The sequence below is a fragment of the Siphateles boraxobius genome, unplaced genomic scaffold, assembly GCF_051911475.1.
Source record: "Siphateles boraxobius isolate OS27281-9 unplaced genomic scaffold, OSU_SipBor_1 35, whole genome shotgun sequence".
Taxonomy (NCBI): Eukaryota; Metazoa; Chordata; class Actinopteri; order Cypriniformes; family Leuciscidae; genus Siphateles; species Siphateles boraxobius.
In genome coordinates this window covers 14,955,189-14,982,057 of record NW_027508975.1, presented here as the reverse complement: position 1 = coordinate 14,982,057, position 26,869 = coordinate 14,955,189, and the positions used below count along the sequence as shown (strand labels likewise).

At 37.8% G+C, this 26,869-nt stretch overlaps 2 protein-coding genes across 3 annotated transcripts in view; both read left to right on the top strand.

Annotated features, from left to right (window-relative positions):
* The window catches only part of syt11a (synaptotagmin XIa), a 31,979-nt gene extending 26,421 nt beyond the window's left edge, over positions 1 to 5,558 (top strand). Inside the window, exons 3-4 of the mRNA XM_077196527.1 lie at positions 1,735 to 1,855; positions 2,063 to 5,558. Of these exons, the coding sequence (XP_077052642.1) occupies positions 1,735 to 1,855; positions 2,063 to 2,373 (432 nt within the window). The 3' untranslated portion in view covers positions 2,374 to 5,558. The remainder of the gene's footprint in view (positions 1 to 1,734; positions 1,856 to 2,062) is intronic.
* A 4,060-nt stretch (positions 5,559 to 9,618) lies between these two features.
* rit1 (Ras-like without CAAX 1) lies at positions 9,619 to 25,515 on the top strand. 2 transcript variants are annotated; one of them, XM_077196556.1, is made up of 6 exons: positions 9,619 to 9,747; positions 11,597 to 11,686; positions 17,174 to 17,230; positions 18,593 to 18,666; positions 21,259 to 21,450; positions 24,615 to 25,515. In XM_077196556.1, the coding sequence occupies exons 2-6, from the start codon at positions 11,605 to 11,607 to the stop codon at positions 24,843 to 24,845; spliced, it is 636 nt and encodes a 211-aa protein (XP_077052671.1). In that variant the 5' UTR covers positions 9,619 to 9,747; positions 11,597 to 11,604; the 3' UTR covers positions 24,846 to 25,515. The 2 variants fall into 2 exon arrangements, with proteins under 2 accessions (XP_077052671.1, XP_077052669.1); XM_077196554.1 differs by lacking the exon at positions 9,619 to 9,747 and adding an exon at positions 11,386 to 11,512 and having other exon boundaries at positions 24,615 to 24,980.
* The last annotated feature ends 1,354 nt before the right edge of the window (positions 25,516 to 26,869 follow it).

Sequence of the window (26,869 nt, the reverse complement as noted above, 5' to 3'; positions counted from 1 at the left end):
AAAAACAAAACATCAAATGCTCTGGAACATTATAAAATACATGATGCGAAGTGTTTTGCACACACTCCGCATCACAGGCTAATTTGAGTTACAAATCGCCACGATCCTTCTTCAGCATCTTCCTAAATACTCAGACCAAGGCAGAAACCTCTTTTCAAATGTAAACATGAGTTCACAGTGGCAATTTGCATTAATCACTGTCCCAGACTTAATGGGGACAGAAGTTGATTTACGTGGGGTCACACCCACAGCAGTTAACAAGATATCTCTAAACTCTCCACATCTTATTATCTTTTTGGTTTACTTATGTGGGAATGAGACCTTTGTACCAGTCACATTGAGAGAGACATTTCAAATGATACCAAACATGTATAAAACTGTATGATAATTGTACATATTAAACCATATAGATTTTTGGGTGAATTCAGGTAGGGATGCGTGAAGGAAATGATGTGTAAATTGGGAGGTGATCAACTCAAGTATGATCGTGTCTCGAATGGGGATGGATATATAGCAAGAGAGTTCAAATGTTAATTTCCTTTGTTTTCTCAGAGAGTAGCCCTCTCTTCCAGTTCCTCCATTTTTTTTTCAGTTTTACACTCCCAATCCTCCTAGAGTTTTGGAGGACCCTGACTTTGCTGACAGAAGGTACTTGCCAATATTTCTGAAGACTTGACACCAGCAGTCCATATGCAGTCATCTTTTTGGCCAGTTGAATCCCATTTCAGTTCTGGAGATCCTACAGAGTTTAGCTACAGTTTGTCCCAACATACCTTCCTGGAAATTTCTAGTAAATGTTGATTACCATGGTCCAGGTGTGTTCAATTGGGGCTAAACTCTGCAGGACAGTGGTCCTCCAGGAGCAGGATTTGAAACCCCTGCTCTTGACCAGGGGACCCTCCAAAGACAATTTCCAAAAACATCTTACTTTTAGTCTGGTTTTGTCCCAGAGGTCAGGAGTGCCAGGAGAACAATTAATCCTATAACTTGCAAACATCATGGCCATCATAGCCAAGTCAGTGTTTGATTGTTGAGAGACCACTTGGATTTACTTGGATTAAAAGCCGTTAGGTTTCTCAACAATCAAACACTGACTTGGCTATGATGGCCATGGGCATTGAAGCACTTGACCAAGGTTGTAGTACTCAAGACTGGCCTCTGCCTGAAGTCTGAGCTCCAAGGCCATATTTTTATGTTCTTGGCCTTGTCACGGACTTGGGAGCATTTGGATTTGGCCTCGAGTCAGAATCATTGCCGATTTGTGAATATGATGCACTCTGGTGCTATCGTGTTTCTCCGCAGGAGTGACACTGTGTGACACTGATGCAAAACCAGGTTTTATTCATCCTGAACTTATTTACACTGCCTGAATCGTTCACACCCTCTTCCGGTCTCTGTATTATATCTGACTCAACCCTCTTCTAGTCTTTGTCTTGGCCTTGGACTCGATAGAGCTGATCTCGACCACAACACTGGGTGATAGGCATCCTCCTCTTGTTAGCACTGCTCTGGGAAGTACAGTATGGATAGTTGGACTAGGCTTACCTTACTATGGGACAGAGTCTGAAAGAGCTGAGTATCATGAGTCGTTGGGGCAATCCTTTCACATCAGTCTTGTGTGATCACTGACAGGTCATCGCGGGTAGCTCATCACTATGATCTTTAGTCATTTATCTGATGGACTTTTTGTATGCTTATAAGCATTTGTTCAATTTCTGTTCTGTTTCTCCATAGTGCGAAAGTCGCGGGGAATTGCTGGTCTCACTGTCCTACCATCCTGTTACTCACAGGCTTAATGTGGTGGTCCTTAAGGCCAAACACCTGCCAACCATGGACATCAGTGGTCTTTCAGGCAGTAAGTGCACAGCACACATATACACAAAAATACACACTTTTAAAAATAAAGAGGGGTGTTGCAAATATTATATTTTGGGTTCCACATGAAAGCATAGACGCCAAAAAATCTTTATTTTTAAGAGTGAAGATACTCAAATAATCCCATTGATGATGCCAAAAACGTATCAGTATCTAACCTCTCACATCATTATTTCTCTATCTACAGACCCTTATGTTAAAGTGAACGTCTTCTACGGCCGCAAGCGCATAGCCAAGAAGAAGACGCATGTCAAGAAATGCACACTCAATCCCGTTTTTAATGAATCCTTTATCTACGATGTTCCCGCTGAGCTAATGCCGGACATCTCTGTGGAGTTTCTGGTCATTGATTTTGACCGCACCACGAAGAATGAGGTTGTGGGTCGCCTGGTTCTGGGTGGTCAGAGCCCCATTCCATCAGGGGTGACTCACTGGAGGGAAGTCTGTGACAACCCGAGGCGGCAGATTGCCAAATGGCATAACCTTACAGAGTACTAGTGTCTGGCTAAAACATTGGGAAAGCAAAGTGTATTATTCCACTTCCTTCCTGTCAGCCCCTCTATAGAAAGAAGCCCATTTAACAATCTCTCATTTTCCCTATATAGATAGGTGAATGAGTGGATGAGTATGTGTGTCAGTACAAAGGACCAGAAGCAGTCTAACGGAACCACTTAGTAAGTTCTCTATTAAACTTATAGCAAAAAATTCTGTCATAGAAAAAAAAGAAAGAAAAAAAGTAAATTATGGCTCTGAATACCTGTATGACAGTTATACTACAGTATCCTCAGAGCCTTTCACCAGTATACAGGCATATTCAAAATATACATACACTACTTTCAATTAGCCGCATGCTAGAGATACTGAGACACTTTTATATTTAGCCTAAAGGAGGGCAGTAAGAAAAAGTGAGTTTCTAGCCCACTTTTTAGTAAAATAATGGGGTGAATTTTTCATAGTAAATACGGATGAATGGTGATATAAACTGGACGCCATCATGAACATTTTTGCTAACATGCTAATATTTACCACAGAAGGAAAGCTAGAAATATGGCTATTATTTATATCCATTTAAAAAGTTTTTATTAATGCTTAGTCTTTTGATGACGCTGAAATTGAGATGTAACTTCACTGAAAAAACAAAACAAACAAAATAATAAAACTCTAAATATCTGTTAAACAATACTTGGTTTTAAGGCAGAGTTTTCAGCCAACCACCAAATAAAAAAATAGTGATCGTCAGCTCAGGATTAAAAATGTATTTAATTTATGAAAACACTCTAATGTTCCATACAGTAAAGCCAGTCTACACTGTCTCCATGCTGTAGCTGCTTTATTTATTTGTAGCTGTACTTATACATTATTGTTAATTTCTCCATCTTGATGACAAAGCACTTCTATGACATATTTGCTGTTGCATTTCTTAACATATCTACTATTCATTGACTGATTTTTTTCTTCTTCGGGCATATCAATGCACATTTCCATTTTACTGCAAATTACTTTTAACCCAGTTGCTGTGCTGCCATAACACAGAGATCAGGGAAGGTTTGTTCAAAAAAGTTGGAGGGAAATAAAGATTAATTAACAGTCAAAGCCAAATGTGACAGATATTAGCATATTTGCGTATTGTCTGCAAATATGTACATTTTAAGTGTACCTAACATCACAGTTTTAATTGCCAACAAACATGTTTTTAAGGCCACACTTAATTCTTAAGGCAATGCAACTAATTCTAATGTCTTTGGTCAAGATGTACATAATGTATTATTGGGTGTAACACTGGTACTCTTCGATTTTTTATTTTAATAATACAATTGAATATCGCCAAATATACCTTTGACATTAAGGTTGTCATGAAATAACAGAAATTAAATTTAGCCAGACCTCTAACCACCCCAACTTTGAAATCTTAATAACTTAAATAACCTTTTAGGTTATTCAGTAAGTTAGTCTATATGAATTAACGCAGATATATGCAGATTCAGAACAATTTTTGCACTTTCGTAGAGTACTGTATTTATTTTTATGATTTGTTTTCAAAAGAAAGAATATATATCTATATATCTATATGTATATGGTATATCAAAAACCTAACAACTATGATAGGACTAATAAATGACCATTTTAGGATTTTGGCATGAGCCAGTAACCATTACCTGGTCGGCGCCAGCTGTCGAAAACTAACCAAAGTAAATGACCAATGTTTTGTGGTGTTTATATCGCACCCCAGAGCAAATTGAGCGTTGGGGACCGCGATGAAGCATCTCACACCGCAGTCTCACAGTAGGCCCATGGGTCTATGTTTGAAGGCATGCAATGTGAATGTGGATGTGTTCCTAATTATGTAATTCGGTGGCCACAGCCCTTGAGGCAGATTTAAATGCCATTTTCCCAGTGCGAATAAGCGCATATTAAGTTAGTAAGGCAGAAAGTGGGAGGGTGAGAGCAGGAAAAGGAAATCGACCGGCACATTAGAGATATTTCGTATTTAACATGTGAAATTAATATAGCAGTAAATTAGGCCCAAGCATTCTCTGTAGTCAAGCTCATTGCGAGTTTTAAAGACCACATAATGAGATTAACCATTGTTTAGGAGAAAATTAATCACATTTCAATCACATTTTCATGAAAATCAAGAAACCATGTGCCCATCATCCTAGTCCAGACTTGCCATTTCACTTCCAGGCTATACATTTACAATAAAAGAATGAACTTTTCCACCTTCTATAGTGTTTTTTTAACCCTGCATGCATTCACTATCTAAATTTCTGCTTCAAAACTGGTGTATATATTACAGTTTTTAGTGGTTTATATATGACAGCAAAACCCACTTTTGTAAAAACAGCAACCCAAATTACACAATGCAACCGTGAAATGATACATGCGTGATTTTCTTTACTTTAACCCTCAGCTCCCTGTGTTACTTGAACTTTTTTGATCTTTTGGGCATAAAAAGCTTGTTTTATATCAATAAGTACATAAAGAAGAATATAACCAACTGTAAATGAGTGTTTGTTCCAATGCACTGGTGGGCAGTAGCACTTTCTGCTCTTCTTGTATCTAACTGTTTTACTTGGAATGGAAATGGTTTCTTTTTGTGTAAACCTTATCTTTTTATGAAGTACTATCTGCCCCTCTTTCTCTCTGCCACTGGTCCCTAACAATCCCTCAGTTTTTTGCTGTTGTGTGTTGTACAAATACATTGAAAGCTGAACAAAGAAGAAAATGAACTGAGAAGAAAATTATTGTAATAAATATATTAGTCCATTTGGATACCGCAATGTCGATATGTGAAGGTGGAGTGAAGTTAGTGATTCAGCTTTATTTTAGTTGTCCCTAAAACAGCCTAGATGATAAACAGTGTTAGTTCACCACACCTGTAGTGTGATTCATGTTGTTACCTGGCCTTTTCAATATTTGTAAGTACAAGTTGTCTATGTATAATGTAAGTACAGTGTAATAACATGTACTTTACATATCTAGCCTAATACTGCTCATTTCACTACATGATCTTCAGGGACATCTAACATAAAATATGAAGTGTAATGCTTTTGAGGGCAAATTATCTGCATACTGCTGTGAGTTTATGCTAAATACAGTATGTTACACTAATGCTGACTTGTACTGTATGTTGAAGTTGTTAACACAATGGACGTGCAAATAAAATAAAAACTGATACACTAGATCAGATCTTCACCTCTTTCTCTGCTTTAAAGATACATTGTCAAAAATCATTTCAAGTTGTAACCTGATTTGTAATCTATCGCCTATCACCCCTTATTTTGCTCAATTTACAACTGCAAGTTTTCAATTAAAAGGGAGTGGATCAAAAAAAGAAATATATATATATATATATATATTTTTTAACTAACAGCTACATTTGACAAACAGAGCTGTGGCTGGTTGCATAAATGGCTTTGACTGGTCTTACAAGTTAGTCGACTATGTCATAGCCTTTTTTAGTCAGTAACATAAAAACATAGATTAGTCTAATTTGAATCCGAAGAGTAAGACTGATTAGTCCGCCCGCGCAGCCTGCGCGCAACCGGCTGGACGGATTCTTCCTGCAAAAGGACCTCGCCCCGTCACAGTCTAGGCCCGCGCATTTTCTACCTGAGCTCACGAAGAAGTTGCGAAGTCCTGGAACGCCCCCTTCTCGGCCAGATTGCGTACCTCTGTCTCTGCAGCATTCTCCGTGGTGGACGGTGCTAAAGACAAGGGATACCTTTCTCTTTCTCCAGTGGAAGCAGCTGTAGCAGCCCATCTTTGCCTGCCCTCTGCTGGACGGCGCGCTCAGATGGTGCTACCCTCTAAAGCCTGCCGTGCGACTTCCGCCATGCACAGTCGCGCTTACACCGCCGCTGGCCAGGCCGTATCAGCACTGCACACTATGGCTATTCTGCAGATCTTCCAGGCCGACCTTTCTCCGCAAAATGGACGAGGAAGGACTGGAAGCTATCAGCGTGCGGATTTAAGGAGCGCTACAGACCTGGCTCTTCGCGGCGCGAAATCCGCTGCACAAGCCATTGGGCGAAACATGGCTTCTCTCACCGTGGCTGAGAGACATCTGTGGCTGACGTTATCGGAGATGACGGACTCGGAGCGCTCTGTGTTCCTCGACGCGCCCATCTGCCCAGCTGGCCTCTTCGGATCTGCCGTCAAGGATTTCGCGGACAGATTCGTCGAGGTTCAGAAGACGTCACAGGCAATGAAGCACTTCATGCCGAAGCGCTATAGTTCCGCAGCAGGTCGCTCAAAACAGCTGTTTGCTCGGAGCTCCCAGCCGCAGCCCACCGCCGCCGCTCCTCAGCGCCGCCAGGCCCGAGACCAGAGACCGCGCTCTCGCTCTACTGGCCGCCGCCCCCCTCCACGCGGGCCCCGGCCAAGGATTGAAATAAAGCCCGATGTCTCAAAAACTTCCTTGCCCCCTTAGGAAAATGACGGTGTTCAAATCCCGCTGCGGCCGGATTTTCCTTCTCGCTCGTTCAGTTCCAAACAATGTGACTGTCCCAGTGTATTTTGCAGTAAATAAGCCGGTTTTTACATTTCCAACGGTTTCTGTAAAAACAAAACCAACACACATTCAGTCAGCTCAGGCCGACGGTGTTCTCAGTGCAGTGAGTGTGCCCGCTGTCCCGCTACCACATTCCCTCACAGACATGTTAAACCCCAAGGAGTTCGCCCCGCTCGCTCTCTCCCCACAAGAGGTCATAGAGAAGTCGAGCCAGGCTGCCCGCTGTGATCAGCGCACCCCCCGCCTCGAACACTGCAAACACAGTGTTTACGTTTCAGCACAACGGAGCCCTTCGGTCACCACTACGTTGCGGCCAGAGCCCAGATCTCATTCTACCTCTAGCTATTCATGCAAATGCGTGGATAAAGCTTCCCGGGGTGTCAGAATGGGTGCCGAACACTATAAAAAGAGGCTATTCGCTGCAGTTCGCTCGACGTCCCCGCCGTTACACGGCGCGTGTCGAAACTATGGTAAAAAACGAGGTAGCTCACCTACTTCGAGCTGAAATAGCGAAACTACTGAGCAAAGGGGCCATAGAACCTCTGGCTCAGAGCGAAGGGGGTGTATACAGCAGATATTTTCTGGAACCGAAAAAAGACGGGGGTCTCAGACCCATTCTAGATCTCCGGCAACTGAACAGAATGCTTGTGAAGCGCCAGTTCAGAATGCTTACAACCAGGAAAATCCTTGCGCAAGTTCGCCAGGAGGACTGGTTTATGTCAATAGATCTGAAAGACGCTTATTTCCAAATACAAATAGCGTCACGTCACAGGTGTTTCTTGAGATTCGCCTTCGAGGGCCAGGCATATCAATACACAGTCCTGCCGTTTGGCCTGTCCCTGGCACCCCGTACATTTACGATGTGCATGGACGCAGCTCTCGCACCCCTGAGATTTTGGGGCAAACGAGTTTTGAACTACTTGGACGAATGGCTGATTCTAGCTTGATCCCGCTCAGTGCTCATAGAACACCATATTACTCAAGCATCTCGAGAACCTGGGTCTAACAGTCATATGGGCGAAAAGTTCGCTGTCTCCCAGTCAGAAAATTTATTTTCTGGGCAAAGTACTGGACTCGCTGTCTATGACAGCGCGCCTGTCGCCGGAGCGCGGACTGAACGTTCAGCGCGCCATGAGATCCTTCCGCTGCGGCACTATAGTCCCGCTCAAAAGGTTTCAGAAAATGCTGGGCCTTATGGCTTCAGCATCTTCACTACTCCAGCTTGGTCTGCTTCGCATGTGCCACCTAAGTCATGGCTGAAAACGCGAGTTCCACCATTTTACAAAATGTCCCAACTTTTTCTGTTTTGGGGTTGTAGGCCTACTTTTTTTCCCACAAAACCTTTAGTATTAGCATTACAAACCCTGAATTAATACCAACATATAACAGTAAGTAAAGGACATGCTATATCAGATAATTGGGAATGTTGGACAATATAACAGCAATAAAAAAGCTTTACAGTCAACTGTTTTTTTGTTTTTTTTTTTGCAGTAGGCTAGCTACTATCTTATATTAATGACCGTTAAAGCAAGACTATGTAAACAGAAAAAATCAGCCACTGTCCATCGTGTTCTATAAGATCATCATGTTTGTAGCATAATCCAGGGGATTACCCATACAGAAATGTAATATATGTCAATATAAGTAAATTACATATATAGCCTAATGTCAGTGCCCATATGTCTGCTGCCTATATGAGAATATATGCAAAATTCATATAAAACACATAGACATATATGAAACAATATAGAAAAAATGGCCGTTTTCTTGTAAGTGCCATATATTTTTCTGTATATGCACATAAATGTTAAATATATGTAGCCTAAGACGCATATATCTACATATGCATATAAGTACTTATTTCGATGCATCAGTATCACATGCATGTATGTTTACATACATTTATTAAATATGTGGGAAACAAATATGTCCCATATTTATACTTAATGTTGTCCATATATGGGAGAAACCAATACTATACTCTGTAATATATGCAGATATGGTATCATATATAGATTAACTCAAATATTTTCTTCACATGTTTGGACACATAAATGTTCATATTTGTTGCAGGCATAGGCTATATTGTGTTCTCAGATAAGTCAAATATATGTATAGATGTCATTTAGATGTATAGATGTCATGCTATTTAAAATATAACATATATGGCCATATATATATGGCCAAATATTACATTTTTGTATGGGTAAAACGTACAAAATTTATTTCAGGCCTAGTGGAGTTGGTATCTAATAATAGTAATCGATGTGTAAAGTTGCATAAAATGGTAATACTCAAAAAAAGCAAGAAAAAACTACCTCAAATGTGTATTTAATGATTGGATTAACTGTTATCTGCTGTTGTCCAGTAACTCCAGTTGGAATTTTCATCCCAAAATGGCGGCCATAGTGGCTGTTTCCAAAAAAGCATCAGAGTTTCGCCTCTTGTTCTTCTATACTCTTTGTTAATATGGAGATTAAATACCATATATTTATTTTATTGTTGTATATTTATAACTTTACTCATACAATTTTAATTTATTTTAGTTTTACAGAAAGGAAAAATAACTGTACTAACTAGTCTTTAATTGATTTATGTATGTAAATTGATTTATGATAATTATATTTCATTCTATAACTTATTATGTTAGGGTTCTACTTTGTCATTGTCAATTGTCAATGGCCTGAATGTAATTGTGCGGGCTTTAGGACCCAGCATCTTCTAAGCTGCTCCATTCGTCCATGGCTTTGTATGTTTACAGTGAGAATTGTATGGCAGGAATTTTCTAACATCAAATATTTAAACATAATTTGCATCGATACAAAAGTCCCAATGGAGACAGAGATCCTGTGACACAGGTAAGCCACCAAGTAACTCAACTCGATGTCATTGTTTTATCATGTAGCCTACAGAATCACACTTTTTAAAAGCAAAATGACTGTAACGGCGGCGGCTACTATGTTTCGTTAGTTTATTTTATTTTAATAAACTGTCGCTGAAGTATACGTTTACTCACTCACATCGATGAATTGTGGGCTCTTCTTCAACAACTTCAAAAGAGTGTTAAAAGTTTCGCGGAAATTTTGATGACCACTAAAAAATTATAAAATAAACGTTGAAAATATAACTAATAACGTTATTTATACACACACACACACACACACACACACACACACATATATATGATGCATTGTCAAAGGTTAACTCAAAGAATGTCGTCGAGGCGTTCTGTCTATTAATATCACAAACTATTGCATTGCAGTTAATCCAGTCCTGTAGTGCGGTTCATTTCAAACTCGGTCATGAAATAATTACCAGGCTGCTACTCATCTTTTGCTAGTTTAAAATACTCTTTTTTCGTGGTTGTGCAAGTTTCCCTTTTAACTTGGGTATATTTAAAGCGGAGGGTTTGTGCCACTCAATGACAAAAGGCCTTTATACTAAAGTTCCCTTTCAAACGTACTACAGCAACCATAGTTTCCGCCAACATACCTCAGTTACACGGTTACAATAATCAAGTAGCTACAATAAAACTGTCAGCAAATTATATAATTTGATTTTGAAGCTCGAGGCCGAACTAAGTTTAGCTGCTGTATTTTCTGTGATGTTTATATTTTTGTCCAACATTGTTACCACAATTTGCATCATACCTGAATAGTTTAAAACTCATATTCTTTTGTGTTTTTGCAATTTTCTAACAATAAAAATGTTATATTATAAAGTGTAAATACTATACATTATATATAATCTATGGTACCCCAAAGTGCACTATAGTTACCATGGTAAATAAGGGGCAACAGAAAGTCCAATACCAGAAAAAATTGGTTGAATTTATGATTCTCATGACTGATTAAAAGTGACAATAATAGGGGCTGCAGAATAATGATTCTGTCAACTTAAATAATTTAAACCCTTTTTGGTATTTATTTGATAATAAATTGCTGAGCCATTTATTATTAACTAACAATGTTAAATTCAATGTTGGACACCACAAGAGCTGCTCATAACTTTTTCTTTCATGAATAAAATTTTCGCTTGCTTTCCCATAAACAATGACAATCAATTACGACAGCAGCACAAAAACTCTAACACACAAAATATAATCAAATAAACATTATATGGATATACAAAATGAGAGTTAGAGGAGCTGCATTTAACACACACAATTAAATAGAGTTGCTCAAAACGTAAAGAATGCTACTCAGGTCAGGTGTTATTTCGACTGTTGGAAATCACATAGAAGGGCTGCCTGCTCTACAGTAACTAATGCAGCATTACAGTCAATGACAATGGGAAAATGCATCAGACAGGGGTACACTGGCAGATAATCTATTATTGACTGTGGTTAATGTAACACCCACCCTGTGGATGCTTCGCTTTGTCACATGAATAGCTCGAAAGAATGACTCACTTCCTCTTCTCCATCAAACAGAAGCTTGGGTGTCAAATGCAGCCTCTACAAGTGCTTTTTATTCTGGGTGTTTTTTTGATGTTCCGCTACAGGCCCGCATTCATGCACTAGTGCAGCTGTGGAATTAGACACTGAGGGTTCTATTGTTTATTATGATGACTTGACAAATCACCAAGGACCATCCATCTACCGTCCGTCCGTCCGTCTCTAAAGTATACTTTAAACTTGAACCTTTAAACTTAAAGTTTTTCAAACTATTTTAAACAACATTTTGTTTTGTGTGATGTGTGTTCCAGTGATTTGGATGGAGTCCTCACGGAGCACAGGGGGTCACTCCCGCGAGTACAAGTTGGTGATGTTAGGAGAGGGTGGTGTGGGCAAAAGTGGTAAGTAACGCAGTTCTCTCCCCCTCTCTCTTCTTCTCTCTCTCTGTTTGTCTCTCTGTTGTTGATATACCGTACTGTAATGTCTATGTCAGTGAAGTTCACAACGTAATTTCGGGAGGAGTGAACCCATCTAATCTTTCAATGAACTGCCGGAGCATATAAGCAGCCACTCAACTTGCTCTGGCATCAGCTGTTTTGGCATCCCTCCACCTCCCCAACTCCATCAACATAATTTAGGCATCTTGCTACCATACTCATCATCCAAGCATTTGTAGTCCCAATGCGGGGTATATCTAAGCTCGAGTTAAAACTGCTTCCTCTAGCCCCTGCACTGCGGACAGCAAGCCAAATACGCTTTAAAAATGATATGGACAAAGGAACTCGTGAAATGCATTTAAGGGATAGTTCACCCAAAAATGAAATTTTTGTCATCACTTACTCACCTTCTAGTTGTTATAAACCTGTATGAGTTTCTTCTGTTCTGTCAATGGGTGCTGTCAACTGTTTGTTTACCAACATTCTTCAAAATATAATTTTTTATTGGTGTTCAGCAGAATAAAGAAACTCATACAGGTTTGGAACAACTTAAGGGAAAGTAAATGATGACAGAATTTTCATTTTTGGGTGTACTATCCCTTCAATGCTTTTAACATTTTTAAGTGATGATGTTGAGAAATATAAAGAACAGCTGTAATTCGATAAGTTATTTCGACAAATCTTTAGAAATAATTATTATATTTTGATTTCTTTCCTTACTGAGCTTGAACATTACTCATATTGTGTTAAATGTTTTGGTGAAATAGCCCACCTCTAAGTAGCTTAAACAGGGACCTACTAGAAAGTCACTTTATAATGCTTAAATCCTCCAGTGATCAAGTAAAAATCAAATCTCTTCCCCACTTTATCCCATCCATCTCCCTTAAAACACTTTTCTTTGTAAGAAATTATATGTTTTCATAAAGGATATGTAAAGGCCACTGTGTGTTTTGGAACATATTTAAGCCAGGGACACACCAAGCCGACGATCGGGCTTCAGGTAACGTCAGGCCGTTTTTAAGTGTCGACTGACGACTTCGTTTTTTCAGTGTGTTGGTGTTGGATTTTTCCCCCCAGTTTTTTCAGTGTGTGGCTCTAGTCGGATGCCGTCGTTTTCTATTTGCCGATTCAAAATGTAGAATCGGCGTTGGGCCGTCGGTGAGAGAGAGAACTCTGATAGGCTGTTCAGTTTAGCGAACGAGTCTTTGCACAAGAATAAGAGCAAAATTGATGAAAGCGAGCACAGAAGTCATGACGGGACAGACAGAAAGGCTGTTGTAGTTTTACGTCATCTTACCTGAGCCTTCCACTGCACGTGATCAGCATGATTGATATTCAAAACGGTAAGTAAGCACTGCTTTGTTTATGGTTTGTATACCTGCAATCTTACTTTTTGCTTTCCCTTTTTGAATGACGAATATAGACGAATATATCTGCTTTAATAGACAGTTATCTCCTTTACACGCAGCCATAGCTGACAGCATTGTAGCTGACAGTCGCCTGTAGTCCTTTCGGTGTGTTCAAGCGTAGATTTTTCCTCGACGTGAGGCGACAACACAGTTGGCTTTCATAGTTCTTTGGCGTCGGATTGGTGTCCCTACCTTTTTGAGCATTAAAAAAAATGTCATTAATTTTTTTTTTTATAGCACTTGTATGAAATATTGTTATAGTTATAGATGTTTTTTTTTCTGTGTCAATTCAGTGGAGACTCTCAAAAGCATAACATTTTCTTTGTCTACTTCAGTGAGCGATGACCTTTGATTTAGCCTGCCATGATATATATATATATATATATATATATACTGTATGTATGAATGAATGAATGAACGATCAATATATATATATATATATATATATATATATATATATATATATATTTTTTTAAGTATAAATAAAAAAAAAAAATTATGATGTAGGCTGAAAATGAGCTTCCCCTCTTTGAAAGACCAGCAGCCGCCACTGATACATACTCCCACTGTTTCAAAGGACTGGTCCCAGTTCAAAACACTATAAGCACTACCCTCTCCCCAAGCACCAGTAATTCTAAAGAACACTTCTTACAATGATCATTAAGTACAAAGCCGCTATAAGCCTTGCCCATCTGGGCTACAATACATTGTTGGTCTGTAGTAGGCTACAGATTTACATAATCGTGTGAAAGTGTGTGTGTGTTTGTGTGTGTGTGTGTGTGTGTGTGCACCTGCATTTAATTACTTCCTCTATTCATGAGTTTTATTTGATTACAAACAGGAAAAATTTTCACATCCACAATACAAAATGTTTTCTTTGTTATTTTGAGTTACTAGTATATGCAATGGAACAGATTATTGTCATGTATTTAATATATTGATTCATTAATTTATTCATCCATCCATTCATTTATTTTTGCTTCTAAGATTAATGCGTTGGTTGGTTTTGAAACATTTTGCGACACAGCGCTTTCCCTAACTTTCACCAGCAGAGGTCCTGGTCCTGGTCGAGCTCTGATTTGAAAAGCTTCGAGCAATGAACCTTTGTGCGATACAATTGTGTTGAATGCTTCGCTGGTTCAGAAAGCTTCACTTCACTTCACTTCACATCCCATCTGGGCTACAATACATTGTTGGTCTGTAGTAGGCTAGGATACATTAGAACTAGAAACAATTGGATACACTAGATCTAGAAACAATCAAATACACAACTAGAACTGCAGACACGTGCAAGCGAACAGGAACATACCATAGGATACAAAACGAACCAGCAAAGACATGAAGGACAGAAACACAATATAAAGGGAGCAGAGCACATGAGGAACAGGTACACACAATCAAGCAAATGAGGACTAGACAAGGACTAAACAAGGGGGTGTGGTAACGGGAACAAGGAGGCGGAATGAGAGGATCACATGGCCAACACAAACAAAGACAAAGGCATCTGCTCAGGCACAAGACAAACAAGGAAACATTAAACAGTGACAAAACAGACATGACCATTTGGCTCTTCTTAAAACATTTTTTTGGGCTTCTCTGGTCTACTGTCTGTGACATCACAGTTCATAATTGGGTTTGGGACTGTACAAAGATGGTAGATTTGAAGGTGAGCAATAACCACTGAGAATGCTAATGGATAACTCTGTAGTCTTTTAAAAAGGCATCTGAAATAATAAACTAAGTGCATGTACTGTTGTCAAAAATATATATTTTTTCGATACAAATCGATACTTAAATATCTGAAATGCTTCCAATACTAATTTTCCACAGAATAGATACACGATACCAGCTGCACGTTCTCATCTCTCTCATCTCTCCGACAGCGAGATGACACATAAACCCGCCTCCCCTGACTCACGCGCTTCAATTGCGCAAGATCAATATTGTAGGTCTTACAGGGCTTGAATTTCATGCGTGCACATAAAGCAGCCTCTCAGTGCTAAATTGAGTTATTTAAGAGAACGTAAACAGTTGAGAGAGATAAATCATAATGGGTCCGTGCATCAGGTCTTAAAGTAACAGCAGCCTAATATACCTGCTGCCAAATAATGAGATAATATTCAAAATATCTATATGGCAGTTTTTCCCCATGGTACCGATGTCAAAATTGTGGCCAGTGAAAATGCTGAGTGGCTACTAGTAACTTTGGAAAATCACTAGCCACAGTGGCTGGTGAGAAAAAAAAAAAACTTTCTCACTTTCATGTTTGAATGCCTTCTGTTTGTGATCCAATGTGGATTCTGACCACCGTAAAAGGTAGAAATATTTATACGCGATGCAAAAGACTATGCACGCTAACCATTACCATTAGCCTAGAAATCTAGATGCACCCTAGCGGCAGCAAATTTTAGTTTGCAGCCAGTGTCGTCTAGCAACTCTCCATTGGCTTGCGAGCTGGAAAAAAACTTGGAGTTAAGCTTTTCTTTGAAAAAAGAACAAAGAACGACACTGAAGTCCGTCGCTCTGACTACGTCACCTTCTTCGTTGCTCTGGTTGGTTGTAACGCTATCCTATTGCTTGCCGAGGGAATTTGAAAGACAACCGTTTATCCCGCCCCTCGGATTGAGCCCTGCCAATGGTGTGCTCCAAGACCCAACATCTTGATTTGGGTCTGTCTTGTCAGGCTACATTACCATAGTAAACATGGTAAATATGAACGCTTGAAGAAATCAGACAAATCATAAAGGCTATCACAATCATGTTTTTATTTTATCTGTCAGTAGCCTCGTCTTTTTATACTTTATATTTATATAACTAGCCTACTGGGAGAGAGTGCTAAAGCTCCTTGGGTTGTATTTTTGGTGGCATATTTGTAGAAATGATCATTCTTTCTAAATGTGATGTAAATATGTCCTGTAACTACCAGATAAACAGAATCAGATGCGACTGAATAAGTATGTCTGTCCTCTTTCTTTTTAGAAATAGAACGGTTAACCACTTTATTTCTGTGTGACTAATGTGCAATTTTGACACAAATTAATTAATTATGATCAATGTATCACTTTTTATTGTAAACCTGTGGTAAAACATCGATTCTTGGGTTTTAAATATTCAAGTAAACAACAAAACTGCCAGCAAACGGTCGCTTTTATCATGTTTGTTTTGCGATCACGCAGTTCCCAGGGATTTATTTCTGATTAGTTTTCTGATAAAACTTCCATTTAAAAAAATTTTTTTTTATAAAACTGAAATGATGTGTGACGTTGTTCCAGAGGCGTGTTTTGGTGAAGTGCTGTGGAGCTTCTGGCCCGACAGTGGAAACGCAGTGTGTTTTGGGCTCGGTGCTACAGGCCCAGGGCTATATTAGCCCGGCACGGCCCTTTGAAAGCCCTGGCTCGCACTGGCCCGACAGTGCTATATTACAGCATTGGCAAGTTAATATGATCATAATTGAAAATACTGTAATGGAAATTATGAAAAATTTTCTTCATTTGAATTTAACATGAAATGTTTTTGTGCGATTTACCCTTGTGTCTATTTTCTTCATGCACTTTTATTGGGATATTTTCCTATCGGGATATTGTTCTCTTTCGATGCAGCCCAGTATTGTGGTCAGACAGTAGGCTGGTTTACAGTTGTAGACAAACAGTGCCTGGCAGCCAGACAATAAAGGTGTGGGTGTTGGCTCAGTGCTTCAGTCTGGTCGTTATGAAGGTGCAGGTGCCTAGCAACTTCCTTCGCCTCCAGGAGTCTGTTGCCTAGGAGATGAGTGGAGGTCACCTGGTGAGGATGCACAAGCTTTGCTCTCCTTGTTTGAGACTGCACTACAGAAGGTTCTTCAGGGTGACTGATATTCTCTCTTTATATCGCTGTCTCCATGGGAACAGAGCAGAGAGCGCATACAGAGCAAATACATGCCGACAGCAGGGTGTGTTTGTTCCGCATGAGGGAGAAGGGGGAGATGTTTACACTCCTCTTGTTGTATTTCATGATATCACAATTATGTAAGAACTCTGCTTGTCTCTTTTTCTTTGTCTCATAGCCATCATCATGCAGTTTATAAGTCACAGATTTCCAGAGGATCATGACCCTACTATCGGTGAGGAAATATCTAACATGTCGTCTTAACTTAACAGTTAATTATTATATTACATTTCATATTGATATTGTGTTACATTTTTGTGACCTTACTGGTATAGACGAGCAAATTATGGTGAATTCAGGATGACTGTCAAAAAGTGGCCCAGTGAGTCTTAGCCTAGATGGATGACATATTTAATTTGATGCAAATTAATGGAATATATATATATATATATATATATATATATATATATATATATATATATATATATATATATATATATATATATATATATAAAGGTTGTAATACTTTCTGCTATCCATGTTGAATGAGCAACCTGAGCAACCAGTAATTTTCGGTAGTGTCTCAGAAATTACACATTTTATTTTTGAGGTGATGTCAAATTAATTTTTACAATGTAAATTGGGTATTTTACAAGCCATTTTTCTTTTGCTATGTTGAATCCATTTTGCTGTCTCTGTCTCATACACCGTTCAAAAGTTTGGGGTTGGTAAGAATTTTTTTACATTTTAGAAAGAAGTATCTAATGCTCACCAAGGCTGCATTAATCACACACACTTATTTATATTTTTAACACGTTCATTTTGTCATCATTTGCTATATCCATCACAGTTTCTATATCCATCAAAGTAAACAATTAGATTGAAGGTGATTCTCACAAAACTGTGTTTTCTGCAAGTTTTTTTTAGGTGTCTTTCCAAAAAAGGACACCTGGAGACTCCAAAGGACACCAAATAACCAAATGATATAAGGATTCCAAATAGCTAATTCATAAATTTATGCACACCAAAGAAAAAATACTTTTCAGAATTCACAATATAGTATGTGTACAGTGCAACAGCAAAGAGCTTGTTTAAATTTTAGACAAGTCAAGTTGCGATATCGAACAGAACCACATGGAGATATAAAAACCTAAACCATTGTTGAAACAACGTGAATGTACTGAAATGTGTCGGTGCATAAATACAATGTGCGATCAGTGCGTCGATGTGCGTTGAAAACTTAACAGAGAAGAAAAATTGAATTTAAGAAGAGAAATGAAATAATAGAATAAAAAAAGTCCTCCTACCAAAGTTACAGGTGCTTGCACCATTGTAGATGCTCAGTGTGATAAACTCCCGACTTCTAAGATCATGTAAGTGCGTGACATAAATTATGTTCAATAAATAATAATAATGAATAATAATAAAATAATAATGCAGAATAATGAGAAAAATAATTTTAAGGCATTAAGGATTTTGAACTAATCACATGCGTTTACGTTGACAGCCCTAATACAGTATATGAGCTGTTTAATGTTGTTGCGATCCCTCATCAACCATTGCATTATGTTCATGCATGTGTTTTTACTGTTTTTAGAGGATGCCTATAAAACACAGATCCGCATTGATGATGAGCCAGCAAACCTGGACATCTTGGACACAGCAGGACAGGTAGGCGGGAGGGATGTTGTGATAAAGATGAGCACATGGAAAACAAAACAAGAATCAGACAGACACTGAAGCGCAAAAACCTCTGTTGTAAAGTTTAGTGAAGTCAAGTCAACTTAACACTCTATTTTGCAGACTATAAGAGGGTCGTTCTCCTTCAACAATATGTCTCACTTCCCTTTTTCTGTTTTCGTCTTTGCGGCCGTCACTTCACAAGACACAAACACACAGGCACAATGTTTCTCTCTGAGTCAGCTGCTTTATCCTCATTGGATCACTCAGCACTGTTATAAAATACATTAGTCATCTCATCACGAGTTTAATTAAATTTTGCCTACAGTATAATAATCTAGTTTACGGTTCAATTGGTAACATTGTTGAGACATTCAAGGAATGTTTCATAATGCATCTGTGGCATAATGTCAATTAAGTCAGAAAACTTGACCTATACTAATCACTTGTTTAAAATAAAAATAAAAATCCTAGTTTACAGGAATGCACTATGAGGCCAAAAGTATAAACACAAGACTTAAGGCCCGTTCACACCAAGGACGATAACTATAAAGATAACGAAAATACGTAGTTCAAAAAATATTTTTCAATATTAAAGAATAGCAAAGTTCATACGACTGCTATAACAATAACGGCACAGAGAAATGATATCGTTGGAATCACTTTAAGAACAATTTTATCCAGCTGATGAACGATAAAAACATTGACAGCCAATCAGAATCCATCCTGCTGTAACAAGCTCGACAGACAAGTACTCGCTTAGAAAATTTGTTTTTATGTCTACATTTATTTATTTCCACATTTATTTATAGATTTATTCATTTCTACATTTCTTTGTCCATATGGTAATGAGAGGGGCATGTTTTACCTTAGACATAGCAATCAAGCTCAGAGTGGCAATGCTGAAGCTTTGAGGCCACAGTGAAACCTTGTGGTGTGACCAAACGAAACACGAGGCTTTGCAAGTCACACAGGAAATAAATGACTTATGGGCAATATGGCCAAAATCTTATATCATGGTTTAAGTAATTTAATATCACCCTTAACTGTATGTGTATTGGGTGACCATACATACTCTTTATCCTGTACATGGCCGTAAAAACATTGTCTGATTGGGATTTCTAAAATGGCTTGACACACATGAACAGAAACCACATCTTCAACAGATCTGATAAAAGATATTTCGACACGGAAGCATGTACATGTGAAATTATCCACTATGGAAATAAGTAAATGTAGACATATATACAATTATACATAAATGATGAAATAAAAGTATAAATAGTATATATATATTTTTTTACATTTCTTTGTATATTTATTTATGTATATATTTATGTATTTTTTTTTACATTTCTTCATATATTTACTTATGTATTTATTTATTATTATGCCAGCTTTGGAATTTCATACTAATGTGGTAAAATTGCCTAATAATCTCTGTGTCAAGTTATATATATAATGTTTCAACTCCTGACATCAGTGCTTGAAGTGGGCTGCACTTCTTAACCCTTGGGAGTGCTGGCATTTTTTTTTTACCCATTTCGAGCACTGCCTTTCATGACAATGTAAATCCAGTGAATTCCATTATTTTGCATGACATGAACAAAGATAGAAGATAGTGACTTTTTAAAGAAAATTCCAAAGGAATTACATCGATAAAATTTAACCAGATGTTCACCTGCCTATAGGTGTTCCTGTTCAAATAGCTCTTATAATTCATATTTTTGCAAAGGAAAATGTACCCTATTAAGCCTAATAATAATAAATACATAGATTATAATATCTCCTATTGGGATATATATAAATTGATAACTGATATTTATATTTATTTTATGAAAGCATCTCATTGATTTACATTACAAGCTATCAGAATTTCATCTTACTTTTTGGCCAAATAAATATCAGCTACTGCTGCAAATTGCATGTAATGGAGCCTCTGAGCTCCATATTCTCACTATATCATACTATATGAGCCATAAAAGCCTGATGTATCAAATATAATACTCTAAGAAAAACAATATGACCAAACTTTTCTTTTATGTTTTTATGTTGTCTAAAGGTTCAATAAACGGTTCCATTTATATAAAAAAAAGAAGATTTTTCTTATGTTAGGCATACAGGGTTAATATGAGATTCAGAAGTTCTGGAATGTATTTACCCAATAGAGTGCCAAAGTTATGACGTCAGTTAGCGGCGAAGTTAGAGAAGTTAGCGGCGCATGGGTTCCCTCGATCGAAAAGCTATGCATTTTCCCCATAGACTTTTGGAAAATCGCAAAAAATAAGATCTGTGTTCTACAAAGAGTTGTTGAACTCACTTCCGCGTTTTGGCCTACAAAGTGACGTCATAACTTCGGGACTCTATAGACTTCTATTGTAAAGGAATAACTATAAACATGATTTGTGTTGGTTTAAAACTTGAGGGAGGAGTTGAAACTGTCTGTGGTAATCCACAACATCCCATAAATGCTGTTGACTGAGCTGCATTGATCTTCGGAATATTTCTATAATTTATCAACTGATGTTATCATATTCATGAGTAGGTGGATGGACAAGGCCTCATGTATTTGTCTTATACCAGGCGGAGTTCACAGCGATGCGTGATCAGTACATGCGAGCAGGAGAAGGTTTTATCATCTCGTACTCCATCACGGATCGCCGCAGTTTCCAGGAGGCACGGCACTTTAAGCAGCTGATCTACCGTGTCAGACGCACCGTGGACACCCCCGTCGTACTGGTGGGAAACAAGTCTGACCTGGCCCATCTCAGACAGGTGAGAAAATTTACCAGAAACCCCTGTACCTGTAGACCTTATGCACCAGGGAAACGAGGGCGCCGCCATCTTTAGAATATTGTCTTTGAACTTCCGTTTTTGCGGTCGCTCTGTATATTTCTATGGCATTGCTGTCCAGGAGTAATTAGCTTTTGAAGTGGATTTACTTAATGTAAAGTTAACGAAAGTTATCATGGGGATTGTAATGTTTAAAGCAGATTTCTTAACAAATGTCAGTAGACTGGGAAGCTTTTAAAACGAGCCGTTCATTCATAAATACGCAGGATCGCTGTGAAAATACAGACCGGCAGCAAAAGACAACGAGCGCAGCGCTGAAAAGGGGCGGGGCTACATAAGGTCTATAGAAATAAAGTGTTTATATAAATATTCACCCCCCTCAGATTCTGTTGCATAATATTGTGATACATTATGGAACCAAGATGTATCACATCAATTCAAAATACTATAGGCTATAAAATGCTAGATATTTTTGGCAGCTGTTATAGAGCACTGCAGTGATGACATATTTTTGTAGGCCAACCTGTAAGTTCACCTGGGTTCCTCAACAAAAACCTAATAGGAGTTTTGGATTATTGCAGAACATAAGCTCTGTGACCAACATACAGTAAGTTTATGATTCTTACACATTTTGTTAATCATGATAATCTTCACAAATGAACACAACTTAATTGAATTTTGAATCCTAAAGTAAAAAGTTAAACCTAGGCTCTGAACGAACTACACTACAGTTGCATGACTTCAAAGTCACTCTCTTCTTCCCTGAAAGTGTGTATTGGAATATAACAAGAGCGTGATTATAAACACGAGGCTGTAAAAAGCGGACTAGTGAGTAAATGAGTTTAAGCTGTTCAACGTGATGATGTTTAATGTCCCAGACAACTTCTTTAGTCCCATTTGGACATTTGATAGCAACTGCCCTTTTCAAGACAAGTAAAATCACAAATGGATATTACTGATGTATTTTATGTTGTAGAATTAAACATTAAATCATAACATAAAACCTTGCACTTATGTTAGCCACATACCTTATTTTAAACATTTAACAAAAAAAAATAAACATTTTAAAAACCCATTGACTTCCGGACGATGCAACCGGAAGTACTCAAATGCAACTTATCTACAGGTTTTGGCCAACAAAAAAACAAGTGGTAGCTTTACTTATCCAGCTGGAAGGGTACCATTTATGAGGAGCAATTTAAACTGTTCCACCAGTGCTTAGAATTGGATTATTTTATTTTAATTTAATTTAAATTTAATGTTTTTTTAATTTTTGTCATCTTTCAAAGTCATTGCACTGAAGGTAATTTTTCTGTTCTCAGCTCCATCCATGTTCTTTCTGTCTTTATGATGTCTCCATTGCCTGCCAGAGGGAAGAATCCCTAATGCACAATGCTGCCACCTCCATGCTTCACTGTAGGGATGATGTGTCATTGTGATGTGCTCTGTCGATATGCGTATGCGCCAAACACAGTCTAGCATTGTGCTGTCTGAGAAGAACACGGAATCTTCCTGGCCTTCACATGCCTTTGGGCAAACTCTAGCCAAGATACCATAAGTTCTTCACTCTTTCGCACAAGCATCTCTGTCATGGAAGGCTGTAACTTCTGAAGAGTCGCTGTAGGCTTCTTGATGGCCTCTCTTACAAAGCTTCTTGTTGGCTGTATGATTTGGTAACACTTTAGTTTAGGGTCCAATTCCCACTATTAATTAGTTCCTTATCAGCATGCATATTACTAGGATATTGGCTGTTTGTTAGTACGTATAAAGCACATATTAATGCCTTATTCTGCATTACCACATTCTACATCCCTTAATCCCAATTCCTAAATTTAACAACTACCTTACTAACTATCAATAAGCAGAAATTAGGAGTTTATTGAGGCAAAAGTTGTAGTTAATAGTTAGATAATAGTGAGAATTGGATCCTAATCTAAAGTGTGACCCATGATTTTAAAGGATGTCTCAGTCTGTTCACATTCAGTTACAAAGTACTACATTTTCTCAGCTTTTTACAATAGGCTGCATTGTGCATTTAGGATATATGTGTTACGATGCGGTTGAAACAAGGAGGAAGCAGGATCCAAATGCAGCACACTTTATTAAACAAACTCCAGACTTTACAAACTCAGATTCGGGAACGGCACAACCAACATGCAGCTTTGCAACATAGCATCAAATGAAATCACAAGGACTGAACAAAAACACAGGGTTTAAATACAAGGGCAAACAAGCTAAACAAGATAACAACGGGGCTTGGTTAATCTGAAACACCTGGGGAGATTAATAGACATAACAGGGAACTGCTAAACATGAAAAGACAGGGGAACACGGACTGACATCACAACAATATGAAGCACTGGAAAGATTCTTACTGTACCATAACTGGTATATTTCCAAATCCACTGAACAACCAATTCTAGAATCGCCACCACAGTCGTTGTGAGGGTGTTGCTGTGTGGTTGCTAGATTGTGGTTTAGAAAATTAACATTAACAGATTAATAAATGCTGTGTAAGTGTTTTATAGTACTCGTATATTTTTGGGTAACACTTTATTTTAGTGTCCTTGTTACATATGTTACATGTACTTACCATAGTAATAACAGTAATTTATGCATAATTACATGCAACTACCCCTCAAACAAATCCTAACCGTATAGTAAGTACATGTAGTTGCTTAATATTACTCAGTACTTACATCTGTAACAATGACACTTTAAAATAAAGTGTAACCTATTTTGTACTTTAGTGTATAGTGTAGGCTATATTAACACTGTATACTACCTTTCAAAAGTTTGAGGTCAGTAAGATTTTGAAAAGAAATTAAGACATCAATAATGTTATAAAAGGTTTCTGATTTCAATTAAATGCTGTTCTTTTTAGTTATCAAGGACAAAAATACAAGCCTGTTTTCAACATTGAAATGAATACAAAATGTTGTTCAAATGAAGTTATTTAAAATAAACATAAATAAATGTAATTACTATATTATAATATTACTGTTTTACTTTTTTTTCCAACTTTTTTTTCAGCAAAAGAGACTCTGAGCCGAATCTTTTGTCATATATAACTTTTATAAACTTTTTCATATATATTTACTATTGTTCTGTATATGTATTTATTTATTTTGTCCTTACACCTTCAGGTGTCTGTCGAAGAGGGCAAACAGTTGGCGAGAGAGTTCCAGTGCCCGTTTTTTGAGACCTCCGCAGCGTTCCGTTATTACATCGACGAGGTGTTTGCCGCACTGGTGCGTCAGATCCGCCAGCACGAGACCGAGATGGTGCGGGGAAGCGAGAGGAAAACCCGACGCAGCCATTCTTTCTGGAGTCGCCTTAAAGCCCCCTTCCATAAGAAACAGCAGTCCGAGCACTGAGAGAGCCATAGAGAAGGGCATGTTCGAAAACCGTGGCCTTCCAGATGATGGTTCTCTCACCTACAGCTGTATTAGTCCCCCCTCTTTCAGATGGTTTGGGAACTGTATTTATAGTTCATATTTGATTGTTTGCAATGATGCACTCCCAATCATTTTGGTTAGACTACTACCCTCACTGTGCAGGACACACTCACTCGTCATATGGGACGTTGGCTGATTTACTGATATTAGAGATTAAGAAAGAAATATTAAACTTGACAGTAGTTTTTTTCTTTTCTTTTTAGACAGCGTTATACTTTGTGAAAGTGAATGTCAAGGGGAATGTTGTACCTCATTTTAACTAATGGGAATGTAGGAAACGGGGCATGTAAGGATTTGCCACCCGTGTTTTGAAAAGACTGAAGTGAAGAGAGCTAAGGTCATGTCAGACACGCGTCAGAGATTTGCTTGCAGGGAAAATATGAAGGTCAAATGAGTTTAAGAGAGCAGAGAGCATGTGCAGAGTAGAAAGAAAGAGCGAAGTGTGTGCAGAGGTTGGTAAATAGGCAAGGGTTTATGGTAGACATATTAATCTGCCAGTATATTGAGTACTGTAAACCATTCCTTTAACATGGCTGTAGTTCTGTCATTTAAAAACAATTGCTGTAGTTTAAAATGAAAATGAATGTTTGATTTGCTACTCTTATTTATAGCTTTTCAAAAACTACATCTCACAATAACATGTCTGGGTCACATTTCACCCCAAATATATATATATATATATATATATATATATATATATATATATATATATATTTTTTTTTTTAAATTAGCCTGTTGAAGATCATTAAGAACTGGTTAAGATCATTTAGACCATTGGTTGCATTGTGAAAATATTTGCATTATAATTGGAAGCACATTTCTCCCCCAATTTTCATTAACTTAATGTGCCGGGATGTTTTACTTTTGAGTTTATAATCCTCATTATTATAAGTGGAAATTCTTATTAGATTCTCGTTACTGTAATACAGTAATATTGTTCAATTTAAATATATAGATTTCATTCATATTACAGCAACGAGAATTCTTTTTTATTTGCATTATGGGTAATGCAAAATTAAAAGGGGGAATTGCTTTATTGTCATGAAAATAATGTCACAATGCAAAAATGCTCCTAAAAAGCCATAATCTTGAATCAAAATATAATTTATTATCTGAAATATGACTTGGACATGCTCTCGAAGGTTCTGTGAGATTCAGTGCCTTTGATGGAAACTGAGCTGTATGATGTAGCTGCAAAATACACTGTATGAATGATTTTGTGAAATCTTGCCGAGCAAAATTCAGGTCCACCTTTAAGGACATTAACAGAATTACTAACTTGATTACGATGGAAAGGAAAATTGTTACCTTTTTACACAGGGTTTATTCCAGTGGTTTTTGTAGTCAATGTCGGAAATGAAACACCTTAATGTGGCCTAAGAAGGTGAGTCCTTATCTGGATATCCTCGTTCACATGCTCTGCACTTACTACGCATCAAATTTGAATGTTATGTCTGTTCGTTTTGGCATTTCATGGAAAATTCATGTTATTACTTTTTTGTGATTATTAGATTTAAATTTTAACCAGAATGTTTTTTTTTACTATATTTTACTTTATTTATTGTCATCTGAGATTCTCGAATAAAAATCACTTTACCAATCTATTAAATAGTCTGATTATTATTATTAGTATTATTTCTTCTTGTTAGTTGTGATCTGTAATATTAAATCTATACCTTTTAATTTTGGCGACCCCTGGTGGCTAGTCGCCATAAACTGACAGTAAATTCATAAAGCTTTTGTTGTTGCATATTAAAGCTTAACTTGTCGTTAAATATTAAAGTTATCTAGTTTTTAATACAAAATAAATAGACAGTTTACCGGTTAATTTCTTGCCCTCTCTGCTCTCTGACATTTCAACCCCATTTGTCAAAATGCGACTCACCGTGTTATTCAAGGACAAGTGCATGATGCGATTTCAATCCAAACGCGAACGGCGTGTC